This window comes from Serinus canaria, chromosome W, assembly GCF_022539315.1.
Source record: "Serinus canaria isolate serCan28SL12 chromosome W, serCan2020, whole genome shotgun sequence".
NCBI lineage: Eukaryota > Metazoa > Chordata > Aves > Passeriformes > Fringillidae > Serinus > Serinus canaria.
The window spans coordinates 6,294,364-6,314,829 of NC_066342.1; the positions used below are offsets into that span (position 1 = coordinate 6,294,364).

The window sequence follows — 20,466 nt, forward strand, 5'->3', positions numbered from 1 at the left end:
ATTTTCATTTTCTTCCCTAGTAAAGAACTGTTATTCCTACTCCCATATCCTTGCCTGAGAGCCTTTTAATTTCAAAATTATAACAATTCGGAGGGAGGGGGGTTTACATTTTCCATTTCAGGGGAGGCTCCTGCCTTCCTTAGCAGATATCTGTCTTTTCAAACCAAGACACACACCCACTTGAACAGACCAAGCAACAGTGTGACCAGTGGCTCCATACCTTATACAACAAATGCTTAGATCAAATTTGTTTCCAACCCACTCTGGGCAGATCTGGTTTTATCTCAACCCTTCATGCTTCACATTGGGTGCCAAATAAGGCTGTTGTGGTTTAGGAATGATACTCCCCAATTTAGTGTTCCCACTGAACACATGCTTCTGCTTCCCCACTCCCCTCCAATTGGAAGCACAGAATGCAAAGATCACATTTTGAGATAAGAACAATTTATTGGAAACAGCAAAAAGATTAGAACAAACAGCATTAGAAGCAATATTAATAACAAAAGGTATAAGAAAAAGAAATTATTTACACAGAAATCCCACAAGAATAAACAAATACTGGACAGCTTTGCCTGCCACATTTTCTCAACCAGAAGGAACATCCTTCTCCTTGGAAGTGAGAGAGACCCTTTTCCCCACCCCCAAAGCAAGAGAGTCCCTTTCCCACTCCTGGCAGTGATGTGAGGCGGTATTGAATAAAATTATGGTCCTGCCCACACCCCCTCCTGGCTACTGCAAAAAATTAACCCTGTCCTGGATGAACCCAGGACAGTGGCACAACAGCCAAGGCAGGATGCATCAGCCAAGGCAGGTGTGGCAGTTTACACAGCAGTTCAGGCAAGAAGGGCATGCAGGGAGGACATGGCCCCCCTATCAACTCAAGTGGCAAGCCCAATTAGTGGCCATTAGTAAGTTTAGGAAAGGCAGGTCCTGCCTGACCAATGTGATCTTCTTTTATGACCAGGTGACCTGCCTAGTGGATGAGGGAAAGGCTGTGGATGGGTTGACCGGGAATTCAGTAAAGCCTTTGATACTGCCTCCCATGGTATTCTCCTGGAAAAGCTGGCAGCCCACAGCTTAGACAGGTGTACTCTTTGCTGGGTTAAAAACTGGCTGGATGGCCAGGCCCAGAGAGTGGTGGTGAATGGTGCTGCATCCAGTTGGTGACTGTACACTAGTGGTGTTCCCCAGGGATCAGTGTGGGGCCCAGTCCTGTTTAATACCTTTATTGATAGTCTAAACAAGGGGATTGAGTCTACCATTATCAAATTCCTGGATGACACTAAATTGGGTGAAAGTGTCAATCTGCTGGAGGGTAGGAAGGCTCTGCAGAGGGACCTGAATAGGCTGTATCAATGGGCCAAGGCCAATTGTATGAAGTTTAATAAGGCCAAGTGCCAGGTCCTGCACTTGGGTCACAACAACCCCATGCAACACTACAGACTTGAGGAAGAGTGACTGGAAAGCTGCCTGGCAGAAAAAGACCTGGAGGTGTTGGTCAACTGCCAGCTGAACATGAGCCTGATGTGTGCCCAGAATGCCAAGAAGGTCAATGGCATCCTGGCCTGTATCAGAAATAGTGTGGCCAACAGGATCAGGGAAGTGATTGTCCCTCTGTACTTGGCGCTGGCAAGGCCACACCTCAAATACTGTGTCCAGTTTTGGGCCCCTCACTACTAGAAAGACATTGAGGTGCTGGGGTGTGTCCAAAGAAAGGTAAAGCTGGTGAAGGGTCTGGAGCATAAGTCTTTGTGAAAAATGGCTGCAGGAGCTGAGGTTGTTTAGTCTGGAGAAAGGAGGCTCAGGACACCTTATCGATCTCTACAACTACCTGAACGGAGGTTGTGATGAGGTAGGGGTTGGTCCCTTCTCCCAGGTAACAAGTAACAGGATGAGAGGAAAAGGCCTCAAGTTGCACCAGGACAGGTTTAGATTGGATTTTAGGAAAAATTTCTTCACTGAAAGCATTGTCAAGCACAGGAACAGGCTGCCCAGGGAAATTATTGAGTCATCATCCCTGGAGGTATTTAAAACATGTAGATATAGAGCTCAGAGACATGGTTTAGTGATGGACTTAGTAGTGTTGGATTTGATGATCTTAAAGGTCCTTTCCAACCTAAATTATTCTTTGATTCTGATTCTATGATCTACAAGAGCTCTTTAATAACATTTTAGTTAGAACACATTCATCATCCTCACTATATTCTCTAAAATTCCTACTCCTCCTTTTTCACCATTAACTTATATACTTCAAAACAAGATTCTAAACTTCATTGTTAACTACTGGGAGTAGTCTGGAGGTGCTCAAGAAGTTGAGAGGGAACACAGCTGGGACACCTGACCCCAACTGACAAAATTGATATTCCATACCATACAATGTCATGCTCAGCAATAAAACTAGGGGGAAGGTTAGCCAGAGGACTGCTGGGCATTGGTTGGTTGGTGGTGAGCAATTGTTTTCATTTGCAGCACTCACCTTTCTTGGATTTTATTTTTCTCTCTCTTTGGGTCTATTTCCCCCCCCCCCCTTTTCCTTACAATTTATTATAATTACTTTTAAATTACCAAACTGTCTTTATCTCAGCCCCCAAGCTTTCTCATTTTTACCCTTCCAGTTCTCTCCTACTGGGGGGAGGGGAGGAGTGAGCAAATGGCTGTGGTGCTTGGTTGCCATCTGGGGTTAAATCACGACACCTAAGGAAAAATTTCTATAAAACACCTTAATTTTGAAAAAAAATTCATTACTTTGAAAAAGGCTGTTCAAGTGTGACAGAAAAACAAAGTTTTTGCCAATCAGTAATAATGATATGTACTCTTTTTGATGATTAAATGGAAAATTCAGCAGGTTGCTGATTTCATATAACTGTTACATAAATTGACATCGGCCTGCTATCCCTTAACAGTGCTCCTGAACTATAATTTCTCAAATTCAAAAATACATCTCTTATTATTAAGCAAGATAAAATTCTACAGAATTTTGATATTAGATACAAATGTTTGTATTAAAAGTACTAATAAGGTTAAGAGAATAATACCAGGGTAAAATATGGGAGGATTTATAAATTCCATTTAAATTAAAAAAAAAATCATACACAAAGATTTCTGTTCTCAGAGAAAAAAAAATCATCTTAATAAATTAATTAGTCTGTACTACTTTTGGAAAGCAATACATGCTGTAATGTTGATATTTAGATAAATGACCAATATAAGTTCATTCCTAGTTTTTATGTTTAAAATTATTTTTCATTTAGCTCCAATTTTCACTAGCAGAAGTTTGTATGTCCAGTTGAATGATACTTTTATTTCTGAATGCTATGGTTATAGTCTATGATGAATAGGAAGATTTGTTTTGTGTAATCTTTGATGCATGGATACACCTTTTAAAATAGGTTAGACACTTGTTTTTAATTTTACTCTTTGAATCCTTCCGTACTGCATGACATAAACCATAAGGTCAGTGAAATTAATTTAAAATCCTTTTTAGCTTGCTACCTCATGCCTAAGAATGCATGTTAAAACATGAATGATACATGAGTGGAAAATTATATTTAAGGAAAAATAAGACTAAGAAAAATTGCACAAGATGTTAAATGGCATTTAATTATGCTTCTCACTTTTTCACCTTACTTTTGCTACGTTTTACTTGCACATATATAGGTTTCTCCCTTCCCCAATTCAAGGTTCCAAAAATGACAATTGCTGTGTCATTTGAAAATATCTGTGAAACCACTGCCACTACACTCAGAAGGGAATCTTAGTTTTTCCTTAAGGACATTTCTTTTTTCTTCATTTGAATCACCATATCAAACTTTCATGAAAGCCATAGTTATATTGTCAGCGTGCAAATAAAAAATTTCTTTCAGCAGAAAATAATTTAGATGCTTAAAAATTTTTCCCCTCATAGCTAAAAAAAAGAATTTTTAAAAATAAATTATTTCTTCTAATTTTTTTATTTTTACCTAAAGTAGTCTGCTCCTAAAGTATGTGTACATAAATTCAAATTTTAAATTCAAGCAAATATATAATATATGCATTATTTTTTTTCAGATCAATGCCACTCTTCTTCATCAAAGACCTTGTTTTAAGGCCTGAGAGCCTTTTCTTTTCCTACTGTCCTAGGGTGACTGTTATCCCCATTCGTGTGTGTAATTTATGCTGGATATTATGTTCTGTGCCTTTAAGACTGGCAGAGTGAAAGTTTTGTTTTGGGCCTCTTATCAGCCACTCGGCGAGACCTACAGATAGCACCAGTACATACTGCTGCTTTTTTTTTTTTTTTTTTTTTGCTGTTGCCCTGCTCTTTGCCTTTGCTCTTGCTTCTGCTTCGCTTCTTTTTTGCTTGCTCTTGCTTTTTTCCCCCTCTTCTCATTAGTTAATTTAGCTAAACAGTCCAAATTCCTTTCTGGACTGCTTCCCCTCCCCTGTGTGGACCGAACCTGCTCCGGAACCACCGATTTGGAACCACCAAGCAGCTGCCCCAGTGCCGGAGGGACTGACTGATAACAGCAATCACCCCCAGGAGAGACTTTCTGAATTTGTCATCTTTTTCAGAGCAGTGAAAGAGTGATGTCATCCGGTATTGTTCATTTTGTGTGTTGGGGGGTGCTGTGCTTGTCAAATAAACAGGTTCTTTCCACTTCTCTCCGAGGAATTCTTCCCGAACCGGTTGGGGGGGAAGGGGCCGTGTGGGTTTGTTTTTGGAGAGGCCCTTTTTGGGGATTCTCTCCCAAATTTGCCCTAAACCAGGACACCTACAGTGGAAAAGCACCTATCTTACCCACATTCTTCATCACATTTCCTAGTGTTATACTAGATTGACATCTTCTTCCCCGAATCACAGAATAGTTATGGTTAGAAGGGATCTCTGGAGATTATCCAGTCTAATCCCCCTGCCAAGGCAGGGTCACCTAGAGCAGGTGACACAGAAACACCTCCAGGTGGGTTTTGAATGTCTCCAGATAGGGAGACTCCATCACCTCCCTGGGCAGCTATTACAGTGCTCTGCCACCCTCAATAGAAAGAAGTTCTTCCTCATGTTGAGGTGGAACTTCCTTTATCTTAGTTTGGGGCCATTGTTCCTTGTTCTATCGCTGGGCACCAATGAAGAGTCTGGGACCATCCTCTTGGCACCTGCCTTTGAGACATTTATATGCATTAATAAGATCCCATCTTCTCTTCTCTAGACTAACCAGGCCCAGCTCCTGCAGTCTCTCCTCATAAGAGAGATGCTCCAGACCCCTAATCATATTTGTGGCCTCCACTGGACTGTGTCCAGTAGTTCCTTGTCTTTTTTGTTCTGAGGAACCCAGAACTGAACGCAATACTCCAGATATGGCCTCACTAGGGCCGAGTAGAGGGGGAGGATCACCTGCCTTGACCTGCTGGCCGCACTCTTCCTGATGCATCCCAAAATCCATTGGGCCCTCTAGCCACAAGGGCACAGACAGCTCATAGTCAAATTGCCATCCACCAAGACTCCCAGGTCCTTCTCTGCAGAGCTGCTCTCTAGTAGGTCAGCCCCCAACTGGTACTGGTACTTGGGGTTATTCCTCCCCACGTGTGGGACCATACACTTGCTCTTGTGGAACCAAGTTGGCCTTGGCCTTCCTCATCACATCCCTGCATATTCTGACGATATCGCTATAGTCCTCTCATGTGGCCAGTCCCTTTTTCCACATACCATAATTTTTTTCTTCCATTTGAGATTTACTAGAAGCTTCCTGCTCATCCATGCAGGTCTCCTTCCCCCTTTGCCTGATTTCTTGCTCATGGGCATACACTGGTCTTGAGCTTGGTGGAAGTGATGCTTGAATACTGACCAGCTTTCTTGGACCCCCTTCTCTTCTAGGGCCCTAACCCATGGGATACCTTTTAAGTAGGTCTTTGAAAAAGTCAAAGTTAGCTTTCCAGAAGTTCAGAGTTCTAGTCCTGCTTACTGCTTTGCTTCCTCCATGCAGGATCCTGAGTTCCACCCTCATGGTCACTACAGCCAAGGCTGCCCCCAACCTTCACCTATTCAAACAGTCCCTCCTGGTTTGTTAGCACAAGGTCCAGCAACACATCTCATTGGCTCTTCCACCACTTGACTCAAAAAGTTTTCATCAATAATCTGCAGGAACTTCCTGGACTGTGTGTACCAAACTGTGTTGCCTCTCCAACAAATATCAGGGTGGTTGAGGACACTCAGGAGAACTGGAGCCTGTGACCATGAGGCTATTTCCAGCTGTCCATAGAAAGCCTCATTAACTTTCTCCTCCTGATCAGGTGGTCTGTAGCAAACAACCACAACGGTGTCACCCATATCAGCCTGTCCCTTAATTCTCACCCATAAACACTCAACTGATTCATCTGCCCCTGGGTAGAACTTGATATATTCCAGTTGCTGTCTCACATAAAGAGCAACTCCACCACCTTTCCTCACTGACCTGTCTTTTCTAAACGGTACATAGCCATCCATAACAACATTCCAGTCGTGTGAGCTATTCCACCATGTCTCAGTAATTGCAATGAGATCATGGCCCTGGTACCACACAGAGATTTCCAGTTCTTCCTGTTTATTCCCCATGCTGAGTGTGTTTGTATACAGGCACTTCAGAGAGATAATCAAGCGTGCAGGTTACCTAGAACAGGTCTAAGAGGATTCACCACAGCCATCCACACCCTCAGTGTGGTTAGCCCTGTGATTTTCATCCTAAGAGGCAGCCCAGGAACATCTGTCGCTGCACTGGTTGGCATGGCCTACTCCCTGTGAGGAAGCAGTGGCATGAGCATTGCTACTTTGGACCCCATTCCCTGAGTCCTTCGGTTTAAAGCCCGTCTCACCAAACTAGCCAGCCTGCTGCCAAAAATTCTCTTGCCCGTTTTAGACAGGTGGATCCCATCCCTCCCTAACAGGCTACAATCATTGTCATAAAAACCAAAACCTTCTCGATGGCACCAGCCACAATGCCAGACATTGATGTGCACTACATGTCTGCTTCTGGCTGTCTCCAATTCTCTAACCAGTAGGATAGATGAGAAGATGACTTAGGCACTGATGTTTTTCACCTGCCTTGCCAGGGTTTTATAGTCTTCCTTGATCCTATCTATTTTTTGGCTTGCAGCGTCATTTGTACCCACATGAAAAAGTAGTAGTGGGTACTAGTCTATGCTCTTGACAAGTTGGGGTACCCTCTCAATAACATCATGGATCCTACCCCCTGATAGGCACATACCTCTCGTGACCATTTATCAGGCTGGCAGGTGGGGGCCTCAGTGCCCCTTAATAGAGTCACACACTATGAGCACTCAAAGTTTCTTTTTATGGTAACTGCTGTGTGCTGCTGGTGTGGATTCTCCTTGTTGGCCTTGCTCATGGGCATCTAAAGCCTTTAAAGCATCAAATCTGGTTTTGGTCTGGACGTTGGAGGGTGGAGGTTGAATTGGAACCCTGCTTTTGTGGGTCACCAGGTTCCAAGGTGCCTCATGCTCAGTGGTATCCATTGTAGGTGGATGGTTCCAAAGCCACATTATCTATCTCCATTTCAGCCCCTCTAATACTGTGCAGCCTATTAACTGTCATGTAATTCAGCCACCTGCCGCAACAGGTCATCAACCTGTGCATGCTTTGTGCAGGTACCAGCCTTTTCTCCAGGAGAAGCATCTGGGCATCCATTGCAAGCTACCACCTGTACTGACATCTTCCTCACCAGTTCCAGTTGGGTTGGAAGCATCAGACTTCTTAGGGGCTATCTCAGTAGACACACTGTTTTTGGCTCTGAGACAAGTGCCCACCATTATGGCTGAGACCTAGAGCACTTAGTTAGCACTTACCTGAGCTGTGGACCTACTTTCAGATTGCACCACCCTGCCCACGTGAACTGCAGTGTCACATCCTTCTGATGTGCCACATCCTGTTTGCTCACCCTGTTCAACACTTTCTGGGTTGCTCATGCTTTCTGGAGTTGTTTAAATCTCCCACAGTGCTCCTGGCTATGACCCCTCCTTGTCTGATTGGCTCACAAGAGCTTCCAAGCTCTGACATGGCTCTGGGCTGCTGATCAGGCTGGACTGCTGATTCTTCCTTTTCCTTACCCTACAGAATCATAGAACCACTATGTTGGAAGAGACCTTAAAGATCATCAAGTCCAACCCATGCCCTAACACCTCAACTAAACCATGGCACTGAGTGCAACATTCAATCTTTTTTTAAACACATCCAGGAATGGTGACTCCACCACCTCCCCAGGCAGATGATTCCAGTACTTTATCATTCTTTCAGTACAAAACTTTTCCCTAACATCCAACCTACATTTCCCTTGGTTCAGCTTAAGACTGTCATCCCATTGTGTTAGTTGCTGCCTGACACCTTCAATTCCTTTAGAATTCCTGACCTTTTCTCAACACTTTTATAATCTATCCTTTTCTCTCTAAACTAGTATCTCTTTCATATTCTGTCCTAATCACTGCAGAATCATCTGCATTGGCTTTCACTACATATGCATCACCTTTTCAGTCTATACAAATTATTGCAGCAAATTCCTCTTCCTTGGCCAGGCTGATCCTCCAACATTCCTTTCTGAAACCTTACATAACTTATACTTTCAAAATAAGACTCAACTGAAAAATACAGTCCAACAGAATCAGAAAATGCTCCTAAATACAGTTAAAATAGTGAAAAAGAAATATTTGAAATAATAACACTAGAACATAAGTAATACCTTATTGAAAATATATTCTGATATAAACTATATCTAGTTTTCAAAAGTTTGAAGCAAAGCTTAAAAAGAGTTAACCACAGTAAGCTTCATAGAAATCTTTACTAAGCCAAAGCACCATAGTAGCTTAATTTTAAAAGTTAGCACAATAATAGAAAGACCTTATCCTTTTCCCACAGGCAGATAGTAACGGGACAAGAGGGAATAATTTTAAACTAAAAGAGGAGAAAGTACACAAAGATAAGCTTTTAAATTCATGTTAAGTGCCCAATATTTGAATGTTTTGTTGAAACACTGCATTTTGGGAGTTTTGGGGAAGACAGCATGTTTAAAAAAAAAACGCAAATGTATTCCAAGGTACATTATAAGTAGAAGTGATATTAATGTAATTATTATGCATTATGAATTGAGTCTGTATACCAGGAAATATTATTAGTTAAATGTATGAGACAGTTAAACAGTATTGCAAAGAACATGCTGTATTTGGTTTGCATGGACTGTTTTTTGGTTGGGAGGGGCACAGAGGTGGTTTCTGTGAGAAGCTGCCAGAAGCTTCCACAATGTCTGGTAGAGCCAATCCCTTGGGGCTGCAAAGATGGACATGCCTCTGGTCAAGGCTGGGCTAATTAGAAATCGTGGTAACACCTGTGTGATAACATATTTAAGAAAAAAGCAAAACAAAGGTTGTGGCACAGTTGTAATTTTCAGCCAGAGAAGAGCGGAGTGAGAACATGTGAGAAGAGCAATCATGCAGACACCAAGGTCAGTGAAGAAGGACAGGGAGGAGTTGGTCCAGGCACCAGAGCCGAGATTCCTCTGCACCCTATAGCGAAGACCATGGTGAAGCAGGCTGTCCCCCTGCAGCCCATTGAGGACCATGGTGATGCAGAGATCCACCTGCAACCCATGGAGGAGCCCTATGCCACCTGGGAGGAAACTGTGATCCTCTGGGAGACCTGTTGATGGAGGGGCCCTGCTCCCAGGATGGAGCTGCCTGTCCTTGAAGGACTGTATCCCATGGAAGAGTGACCCACTCTGCAGCAGTTTGAGGGGTACTGTTGCCTGTGGGCTGGACTCACGTTGCAGCAGTTTGCAGAGAGCTGTTGCTTGTGAGATGAACTCACGTCAGAGAAGTTCACAGAGAACTGTCTCCCATGGGAGGGACCCCACGATGCAGCAGGCAAATGACTCCTCTCCCTGAGCAGCAGAAGCCCCGGGTGATGAACTGACCATAACCACCATTCCCTGTCTCCTTATGCTGCTGGGGTAGGCAGTAGAGCTGGGAAGGAGGGAGGGGTGGGGGAATGTGTTTTTAAAGGTTAATTTTACTTCTCATTATCCCGCCCTGATTTTGTTAGCAATAAATTCACTTTGTATCTCTAAGTTGAGCCTGTTTTGACCATGATGGTATTTGATGAGTGATCCCTTTGTTAAATTTTATCTCCTCTGTCCAGCTGCAGATAGGAGTGAGTGAGTGGCATTTGTGGGTGCCTGGCATTCTGCCAGCATTAACCCACAACACATGCAGAAAAAAAATCACCTTAAATTTTAAGACTAAACTTAACACAATGTTAGAAGTTTTAGATTAGACAACAGTGATTCACTAGCACAGAAACAGACAGTAATTTAACAAGCTATTCTCAGTTTTAATATTGTTGATTTTGAAACTGTAAAGCCAAGTTATATGAAAAAAGAACATCAGATTTCACCCAAATAACCTGAAACAGCGACAGCTGAATGGAGGGAAAGTGGAGAGGGAGATGATGATCTCTTCTCCTTGGTATCCTGTGACAGGATGAATAGGAATAGTTTAAAGCTGCATGAGAAAAGGTTCAGACTAGATATTAGAAAACATTTCTTTACTGAGTGGGTGGTCAAACACTAGAACAGGTTTCCTAGAAATGTGGTTGGTGCCCCAAGCCTGTCAGTGTTTGAGAGGTATTTGCACAATGCCCTTAATATTATGCTTTTGGTCAGCCCTGAAGTGGTCAGGTAGTTGAAGTAGACAGTCATTGTAGATCCCTTCCAACTGGAACAAAGAACTTTTTTTAAAAAAGGAAAAAGCTAAATTACACATACTAAAGGAGTCTTAAACAAAAGTCATAGCTTTTCACAATCAGTTCCTGTTTTCCAACTCCTGTTTCCCTCCTCGATCTCCCCATGCAGCACACCCTCCAATGTTGGTGGGGCTGCATAGGTAATTAATCATTTCACAGGAGTGTGTGCTGAGCTGGCTGCTTCAGAAGCCCCTTTAATTCCCTGACAAATCCAAATTATGCATTACTTACAGTTTTACTTCACATGTCTTTGCATTTGCTCAAGAACCTGCAGGGAGATCAGCTTAGAAGTACAAAATTACATTGCTTTTGAATTTTATATCTATATTGAATTTATTTTAAAAACCCATATTCCTTTCAAAGGAATAAATGTGAATATCAGTAACTCAAATGAATGTAATTTTTATGAGATATTGCACATATTTCATAGTAATCTACTTATAGAATCATGCATATATATTTCTGGGGTTTGACAAATATTCTAGTTCAAGAAATAAACTCTGAAAACTGCATGTCTGCTTATGTAGATATTTTAGTTCCATCAAAATAAAATTGAATAAAACAGTGAAAAGGAATTGGTTTTGCAGCCTTGTACAAAATCAGTTTTTCACTACACCTATTGAAATGCATCATTCTGTCTTGCCAGGGCTTTTTGTTTTCCCAAAATTAACAGACACCTACCTGTTGCTGAACCGGTACCTGCTGTACAACCTGTGTGGGCACTGCTGCCTGGCCAGCCACAGATGCTTGTAAAGTCACAGTCGAACCTGTGTCTGACCCAGACTCTGATGTCTGCATCGTGGTCTCTGAATAAAATTAAAATGTAAAATTAAAAGTTCAGCACAAACTTCTTTGCTATTTGTCACTTATTCAGATCTTAAAAGAAGTATATTCACCCAAAATCAAATCAGGGGATTAGCTAAAGATTGTTTCACATACTATTACATAAGTACACAGAAATATTTATTTTTCATTTTTTAAAATGCTGCTTTGGCCTGAAATATTAGAAAATTCATATTCTATATTCTATATTCTATATTCTATATTCTATATTCTATATTCTATTTTCTATTTTCTATTTTCTATATTATTACTTTGCCTAATCTAAGGTCTGCTTAGAGCTTGCAGCACATCAAGAAGAGAATAAGCTTTGGACTTCATGTTTTTTTCTAACAGTTTACAGTCTGCTTTGTAATAGCAAATAGATTTATCAAGTCAGAAGCAAGGTGCACACAAACCTATTTACCACTTTAAAGAACTTTTAGAAAAAAATCTGTTCACAGTCCTGATTCTTCTCTAACTACACTTGTATACATAAGCTGCAACTATTATTAAATTTTGAGAGGAGACTCAAAACCTTTTACCATACTAAGACAACACGCTTTAAGCTACCTATATGCATAAAATAATTAATTCTAGAAGCTGCACATATAAATGTTTACTTCTTAATTAAGCATGCCTTCACAAAAGACTTGCAATCGTCAGTGCAAAAAAACTGAATTATGGAAGTATTTCAAACTAAGTCATTACATTCTAAAGAACAAAAGGAGTAATTTATGTAGTAATCACAGTACAAGTAAATTATAGTACCTTCAATATCATCAGCTTTCAGAAAGAACTAACATACACTGAATAAAGTATACTGCAAGACCACAATGGGTAAAATATGCAATACCAGAAAAAAATTTCTCTTTTTATTTTCTTCCCTGAAACAGTTCAAATCCTTATGTACTAAAACATTAAAAGTTTTCTCTTACCTTGCTTGCCCTCAAGATATCTTATTTAATAATGCAAATCAATAGAAACTTTTCTCACTTATTTATGTGACTTCAGGAACAACTCATTAAAATCAGAAATAAGTCAAAGTCCTGCCATCAGCTTGTAAATGACTACACATTCTTCAAAGCTGTCCTTCCTCTGGTTTACTGTGTTGCACTATAAATTTTTCATATTCAAATGCTGAGTTAAAGCTCTGGTAGGTGATAGAATGAGGGGCTTCGACCTGAGAAGAAGAACCTGGAAAGCATTTTAAAGGTGAAAAAGTGACTCAAGTAAGCTTTTTTAGCAGATAGTGTCAATGTAATCACTAGGATTATAAACAGGTATTTTACCCCTACATGAGGTTGTGGCAGACATTTTTAAGAGGGCTATTCAAAATTTGGATACAGCACAGAAATGGTCCAACAGTAAAGGAAAATGCTTTACAAAGAAAACCTATTCAGATTATCATAAAGAAGACTGAAGATTACTTACTCAGTTGGGTTTGTGTGGCCAGGTTTTGCGAGTTGGGGCAGGGGCGGGGGCTACAGGGGTAGCTTCTGAGGGAAGCTGCTAGAAGCTTCCTCCATGTTTGACAGAGCCAAAGCCAGACAGCTCCAAGACGGACCCACCACTGGCCAAGGCTGAGACAATCAGTGATGGTAATAACACATTTGTTATAATATATTTAGGAAGGAAATAAAAAGGTATTGCATAGAAGTAATTGCAGTTCAGAAAAGAGTGGAGTGAGAACATGTGAGAGAAGCAACTCTGCAGGCACCAAGGACAGTGAAGAAGGAGGGGGAGGTGCTCCAAGTGCCAGAGCTGAGATTCCTCTGCAGCCTGTGGTGAAGACCATGGTGAAGCAGCTGTGCCCCTGCAGCCCATGGAAGAGCCCCACATTGGAGCAGGTGGATTCCTGAGAGGAGGCTGTTACACTGTGAGAGGCCAGTGCTGGAGCAGGGTCCTGACAGGGACCTGCAGACCCATGGAGAGAGGAGCCCACACTGGACCGGGTTTGCCCGTAGTACTTGTGACCCTGTGGGGGACCCACAGTGGAGCAGGCTGTGCCTGAAGAACTGTACCCCATGGAAAGGGATCCACACTGGGGCAGTACCTGAAGAACTGTAACCTGGGGGAAGGACTCATGTTTGAGAAGTTTGTGGAGGACTGTCTCCCATGGGAAGGACCCCATGCTGGAGCAGGGGAAGGACGCCGACTCCTCTCCCAGAGCAGCAGCAGGAACAACGTGTGATGAACTGACTGTAATTCCCATTCTCTGTCTCCCTGTGCTGCTGGGGAGGGAGAAGGTAGAGCCCAGGAAGGAGGGAGAGGTGGGGGGAAGGTGTTTTTAAGATTTGTTTTGCTTGCCATTGACCTGCTCTGATTTCAATTAGTAATAAATTCAAATAATTGCCCCAAGTCAAGTCTGTTTTGCCTGTGATAGTAATCAACAAGTGATCTCTCCTGGTCCTTAACTCATGAGCCTTTCATTATATTTTCTCTCCCCTGTCTAGTTGAAGAAGGGAGTAATAGAGCAGCTTTGGTGGGTACCTGGCATCCAGCCAGGGTCAAATGACCACACTTATACATAACAGGAATTAGAATAATCTTCAGTTTTGCACAGAATTACAGAATTTTTTTAGGTTGGAAGGAACCTTTTGAGATCATCTAGTCCAACCCTCCTGCTCAAAACAGGGTCACCTAGAACAAGTTGCCATGTCCGGTTGGGTTCTTAATACCTCCCAGGATAGACACTTCACAACATTTTTGTAAAACCTGCTATAGTTCTTGACTAACCTCACAGTAAAAAAGTGTATTTGAGTATTCAGATAGAATTTCTGTTTTTTTTTTCCATTCGGGCCCATTGCCTCCTGCCCTGTCAATGAGCACCACTGAGAAGAGTCTTGCTCCCACATCTTCGCTCCCACCCATCAGGTATTTATGCACAGTGATAAGGTCCTCCCTGAGCCTTCTCTTTCCAAGCTGAATAGTCTCAGATCTCTCAGCCTCTCCTCATATGGCATATGCTCCAGTACCTTAATCATCATTGTAGTCCTTTGCTGCCATTGCCCTTTCTTGTACTGAGGAGCCCAGAACTGAACATGTGGCTTCACTAGGACTGAGTAGAGAGGAAGGATCTACCTCAAATACTAGCAATGCTCTTCCTAATGCAGCCAGGGATACTATTGGCCTCTTTTGTCATTGGGGTGCATTGCTGGCTCATGTTCAGCTTCTTCTCCATCAGGACACATTTTCTTCTCCCCAAAACTACTTTCTAGCTAGTCATCCTGCAACCTGTACTGGTGCCTGGGGTAAATCCTCCCCAGATGAACTCTGCATTCCCACCTGTTGAATATCATGAGATCCTTCTCTGCCAGTTCTTTAGAGTGTAAAGAGCTCTCTGAATGGCACAAGAGACATCTGGTCTATCAACAGCTCCTCCCAATTTCATATCTGTTGCTGGGGTCGTTCAGTCTGGAAAAGAGAAGACTCCAGGGAGATCTTATAGTGGCCTTTTAACAATAAAAGAGGGCTTCTAAAAAATATGGAGAAAGACGTTTTACCAGGGCCAGTAGACTCAGGAAAAGGGGCAATGGTTTTCAACTAATTTAGATGGGAAAGATGATCTAGTGAAAGGTGTCTTTGTCCATGAGAGCAATTAGCTGATGATACCAAACTGGGGGGAGCTGCTGAATCTCTTGAAGGACAAGAGGCCATGCAGAGGGATCTGGATAGACTGGAGCAATCATCAATGGCATGAAAATTAAAAAGTCCAAATGCCAGATTCTGCACCTATGACAGAGTGATGCCAGGCACAATTATAGATTGGGAGAGTGTAGGAATGTGCCCCCTGTTGATGGAATGACCAAATTATCCTTTGTCTCCTTATAAAGAAAAAAAAGCCCAGAAGTTTCTCCCCTCAATTTGGTAAAAAGACACCTTATAGGACGTTGGGGACTTCACCTCAAACCTAAGGATACCCAATTAGACAGAGACCAAAAAGTCCCGCCTAAGCAATTCACTAGAAAAAGAAGAGAACAAAGGAAATAATCAAGTTTGTGGGGTGTTTTTAGCAGGAGCAAGAACCTCTTGCCCCTAGCTTGGGTTTTCTCTGTAAAGAGCTTTGTTATTTTGCCTTTTATTAAAACTTTTCTGTTTCCAACACCACCTCAAAAGCCATCCTGCTAATTTTATGCCATTTGAGGTAGTTGGCTATTGAGGGTGTGATACGTTTCTCTGAGAGCTCTTAAGACCTGGCTCAAGGAGAAAACATATCAGGAAAGTAGTGGCTGGAGAGCAGCCTTGCAGAAAGGGATCTGGGGGGTGCTGGTTGACAGGAAGCTCAATATGAGTCAGCAGTGAGCCCTGGCAACCAAGAAGACAAACCTCATCTTGGGGGGCATTGGGAACAACCTGACTGTAAAGGGATTCCTTGCTCATGACAGCGGGGTTGGACCTCTAAAGGTCCCTTCCAACCCAAACCATATGATGATGATTCAGAGAGCTAGAGCCTGTCCAACTACTGATGGTAGAACCCTCACTCACTCCTGTAGCTGATACCACAGGCCCCAGGGTGCCTACACCCCCCAATCTGACTCCAGTAGCTGGGCACCAAATTTCACTCACACAAACACGGGTCTCACCAGCTGCTGGCACCTGTTCCTTGCAGCACACATACTGTCCTAGTTTCAGCTGGGATAGAATTCATTTTCTTCTCAGTAGCTGGTACAGCGCTGTCTTTTGGATTCTGTATGAGAATGATGCTGATAACACAGATGTTTTGGTTGTTGCTGAGCAGTGCTTACCCTGAGTCAAGGCCTTTTCAGTGTCTCATGCTCTGTCAGGGAGGAGATGCACAAGAAGCTGGGAGAAGCATACTCCAGGCAGCTGACCTGAACCGCCCAAAGGGATAGTCAACACGATAGAACATCATGTTCGGTGAATAAACTGGGGGGAGTTAGCCAGAAGGGGCCAATTGCTGCTCAGTCTGTGGGTGGTGAGCATTTGTATTGTGCATAATTTCTTTTTCTTGGGTTTTACCTTCCTCCCTCCCTCTCATTTTTATTAAAACTATTAGCAGTAGCATTAGTATTACCATATTACCATCATTATTATTATATTTTACTTTGTTTCAATTATTATACTGTTCTTATCTCAATCCATGAGTTTAATTTTCTTTCCTGATTCTCCTTCCCATCACAATGGGAATGGGGGCAAAGGGAAGTGAGCGAGCAGCTGTGTGTGGTATTTAGTTGCCAGTTGGGCAACACATACACAGAGGACAGAGAGTGAGATTAAGCAGGGTGATAGTTAAGAAAACATTTTAAAAGAAAATATAAGAAAATAGGACATTCTGCAGTGATCAGGCACAGGGCTCAGCCAGACAAGCATACTGACTGGCTCCATTTTACCTGTGACTGGAAACTTTTATCCCCCTTTCTGTCTATCCCCCCTCTTTGTCTCTCCCTGCTTCCTCTTTCCCCTGTAATTCCCTTAATCAGTATGTATACTTCTATCAATTCCTGCCTCCATCTCAGTTTGATGTCTGGGATCCCCCCTGGTTTAACATCTTAGCAGTTGCAAAGTCCATGTTGATCTTCCTGAAAGTGGTGCCTGTAGTTTCTTGACAGTCCATTAATTAGTGGGACTGGAGAGGTTTGTTTCTTGTCATTGTCTCCCATTGTAGTGGAGAGCCAGGTAAACACGTGTAGTGGTTTAGGAATGGTACTCCCCAGTTTAGTGTTCCCACTGAGACTCTTCAAACCACACTGCTGCTCACTCACTCCCCCTCCTCCCCCTCCCCATGGCAGGCTGGAGAGGAGAATTGGAGGCACAAAAGGTAAAGATCACGGGTTGAGAGAAGAACAATTTACTGGAAACAGCAACAATATTAATAACAAAGGTATGCAAAAAGAGAGAATTATTCATATGCAAATAATGCTCACCATGGAGCCAGCAACAATAAGCAACACCAGTCATCTTCCCCTCACCACTTTTTCTTCACCAGAAGGAACCCCTTCTATCTGGAAGAAAGAGCCCCTTCCCCCTGCCCCCAGCAATGAGGTGGTATTGAATAACTCCCATGTCCTAGCTGCACCCCACCCCAACTACTGCAAAAAATTAACCCTGTCCTGGTTGGAACCAGAACAAGAAAACATGGAAACCCCCTGACAATAGACAGTATCCAATCACTCTCTCTGGCAAACTATGCTGACCTCGGAAGAGACTCCCTTCCTCCCACCCCGATAATGACATGAGGTAGTATAGAATAACCTCCAGGTCATAGCCATGCCACTCCTGGCCAGAACCAGGACAACCTGGAACCTTGTCAAGTAGTTAGTCAAAGGTCTGTTGAACAGGAAGGCTGGAAGCTGATCACTGTCCATACTTGAAGGGAGGCTCCTCTGCCTGAAAACTTGACAATGACAAGTAGGACTGGCACTTTTTACAACAGGTATGAAGCCCTGGAACCAGGACAGTCAACTGATGAGGTGGAGGAAGGTCCTTCTGGGATAGAGGGGCCACCTAGGGCAACACAATCTACCCCCTGCATCATGACCACCTCTGTTAATAGGAGGAGAAAGGTAGTCATACATAACTCCCTTCTAAGGGGAACAGAGGGCCCCATATGCAGACCAGACACGACCCACAGGGAAGTCTTCTGTCTCCCAGGGGCTCAGGTAAGGGACATTACTGGAAAACTCTCCAGTCTAATAAGGTCCTCTGATTATTACCTGTTATAGGTTCTTCAAGTCAGTAATTATAACAAAGAGAAGTCCAAGGTCAGTCAAAAGGGATTTCAGGGCCTAGGGACAACTGGTTGAAAGATTGGGAGCAAAGGTAGTCTTTTCCTTGATCCTTCCAGTAGCAAGGTATAATATAGAAAGGAACAGGCAGATCCATCAGATCAGCACATGGCTCCCAGGCTGGTGTCATCAGAAAAACTTTGGGTTTTATGACCATGGGGCGATTACTCAACACCTGATCTACTGACACCTGATGAGATGCACGTATCTCAGAGGGGAAAAATGGTTCTAGCACAGGAACTAGTGAGGCATTAAACTAGATTGGAAGGGGAAATGGATGAAACCAGGCTTGCCAGTGATAGACAGTGGGACAGTGCGCCAAAACATGATGAGGTGAGCACTAGTGGGATCCCTCAATCGGCCAATCGGCACCATAAGGTATCAGCTTCAATAAACAACACCTGAAGTGTTTCTATACCAATGCATGAGGAACAAACAAGACGGGATCAAAGCTTTGGCCCTGTGTTGAATTTATTTGGCACAGCCTGGTTTTTGGTAGCGGGGGTGGGGGAGGAGGGGGGGCACAGAAGTGGCTTCTGTGAGAAGCTGCTAGAAGGTTCCACCATGTCGGACAGAGCAAATCTCTGATGGCTCTGAAGATAGACATGCTGCTGGCCCAATTAGAGAGGTTGGTAACACCTCTGTGATGACATATTTAAGAAGAAAATCAAAACAGTGCGTGCATGGTTTTTTTCCCAGGGGTGGCAAGGCACTGCACCTTGGGCCATCCCAGCACAGCCTGCAGTGATGGGCTGCTGCAGCCGCCACTGATAGTGGGGCCCTGGAAAATGTTAAGATAGACTCTGAAATGTTAAGCTTTGTGTTGCACCTGCATAAGTAGTATGATAAATGATATAACTTTTAGATGTGATGATTGTTTAGTAATTAAATATAATTATTGTATAATCATAAGAAGAATCGTGAGAAACCATGTGTTCCTAATCTAAGGAGGCTATGCTTGGCTGAAATCTATGTATACAATTGAACAATACAAGTTTAATAATTAACATGAAAGTTATATAACAGTAGAATATAAAAACATGTTCATCCCGAACCCATGTCAGAGTCAGATTTGGGTTTGTACCCCTGACACCCAGAGCTCTTCAATAAAAGCACCTGCATATAATTATTTCTCGTGATTATGCGTTCCTGAACACTAAACAGCAGGAGCAAGAACTTCTTGCCCCTGGCTCGGTTTCTCTCTTTAAGAGCTTTGTTATTTTGCCTTTTAATAAAACATTTTCTGTTTCCAACACCACCTCAGAAGCCATCCTGCTAATTTTATGCCATTCGATGCAGCTGGGCTATCTTGGGTGTGATAAGTTCTCTGAGAGCTCATGAGACCTGGCTCAAGGAGAAACCTATCACCTGGCGACCAAACTGGTGATTTGTCATTTTGGGAGACATAGTTTGGGAATTTTTGATTTGCCCTCAGTCAAAAAAGGAGATTTTTTCCTTGGTCTTGCGTTTTGGGGAGTGCAGGCCTGCGAGTGGGTTTTTGTGGCACCAGAGAAAAAAAAAAAATCCAGGTTATGGAGGATCTGAGGCTGTTAGAGGGGGCCACACAAATCGAAGCCTCATACTGGTGAAAAGAGGCTGAAAACTGGGACAGGCTGGAAAACGTATAGCAAAAGTTGAAGGACCTCTTCGGAGAGAGCTGCTATTGGTTGAGCTAAGAGTGCCGAACACTGCTGCGTTTCCAGACCCAGGGAGTTCAGACCAAGGACGATAGCTGCTCTGAAAACCATCTTTTGGTGAGTAAGAATATGGGGAACAAGCTATTTGTAGCAGAGCAGGATCTTTATTTTTATTTGAACTACAAATTAGAAATTCAAGATGTAAAGTTTGAGAAGAAACAGCTTAAAAAACTCATCAGATGGGTTTTCACAGAATTCCTGCCCCTAAATACGTCTGATATGCTTACTCTAAAGTTCTGGGATGCTGTGGGACTAAGATTATACAGTTTGGAAAAGAATAACTCCAGCCTAAAACTACGTCCAGTATTTCAGATGGTGTTACAATTTGTAACATTGGAGAGTGAAAAGCAAGCTAAAGACAGTCACAAAACACCTCAGAGCACAGAGAGAGCTGACCGCAGGGTGCAGCAGAAAGAAATGAGGGTGGGCACAGATTCTGGGACCCCAA

At 42.9% G+C, this 20,466-nt stretch overlaps 1 protein-coding gene across 3 annotated transcripts in view; it reads right to left on the reverse strand.

Moving 5' to 3' along the window:
* LOC103824681 (transcription factor RFX3-like) overlaps window positions 1-20,466 on the reverse strand; it is a 207,544-nt gene that overhangs the window by 150,876 nt on the left and 36,202 nt on the right. For all 3 annotated transcript variants that reach the window (XM_050986369.1, XM_050986371.1, XM_050986372.1), the window contains exon 2: window positions 11,435-11,559. In XM_050986369.1, the coding sequence (XP_050842326.1) occupies window positions 11,435-11,551 (117 nt within the window). In that variant the 5' untranslated portion in view covers window positions 11,552-11,559. The remainder of the gene's footprint in view (window positions 1-11,434; window positions 11,560-20,466) is intronic.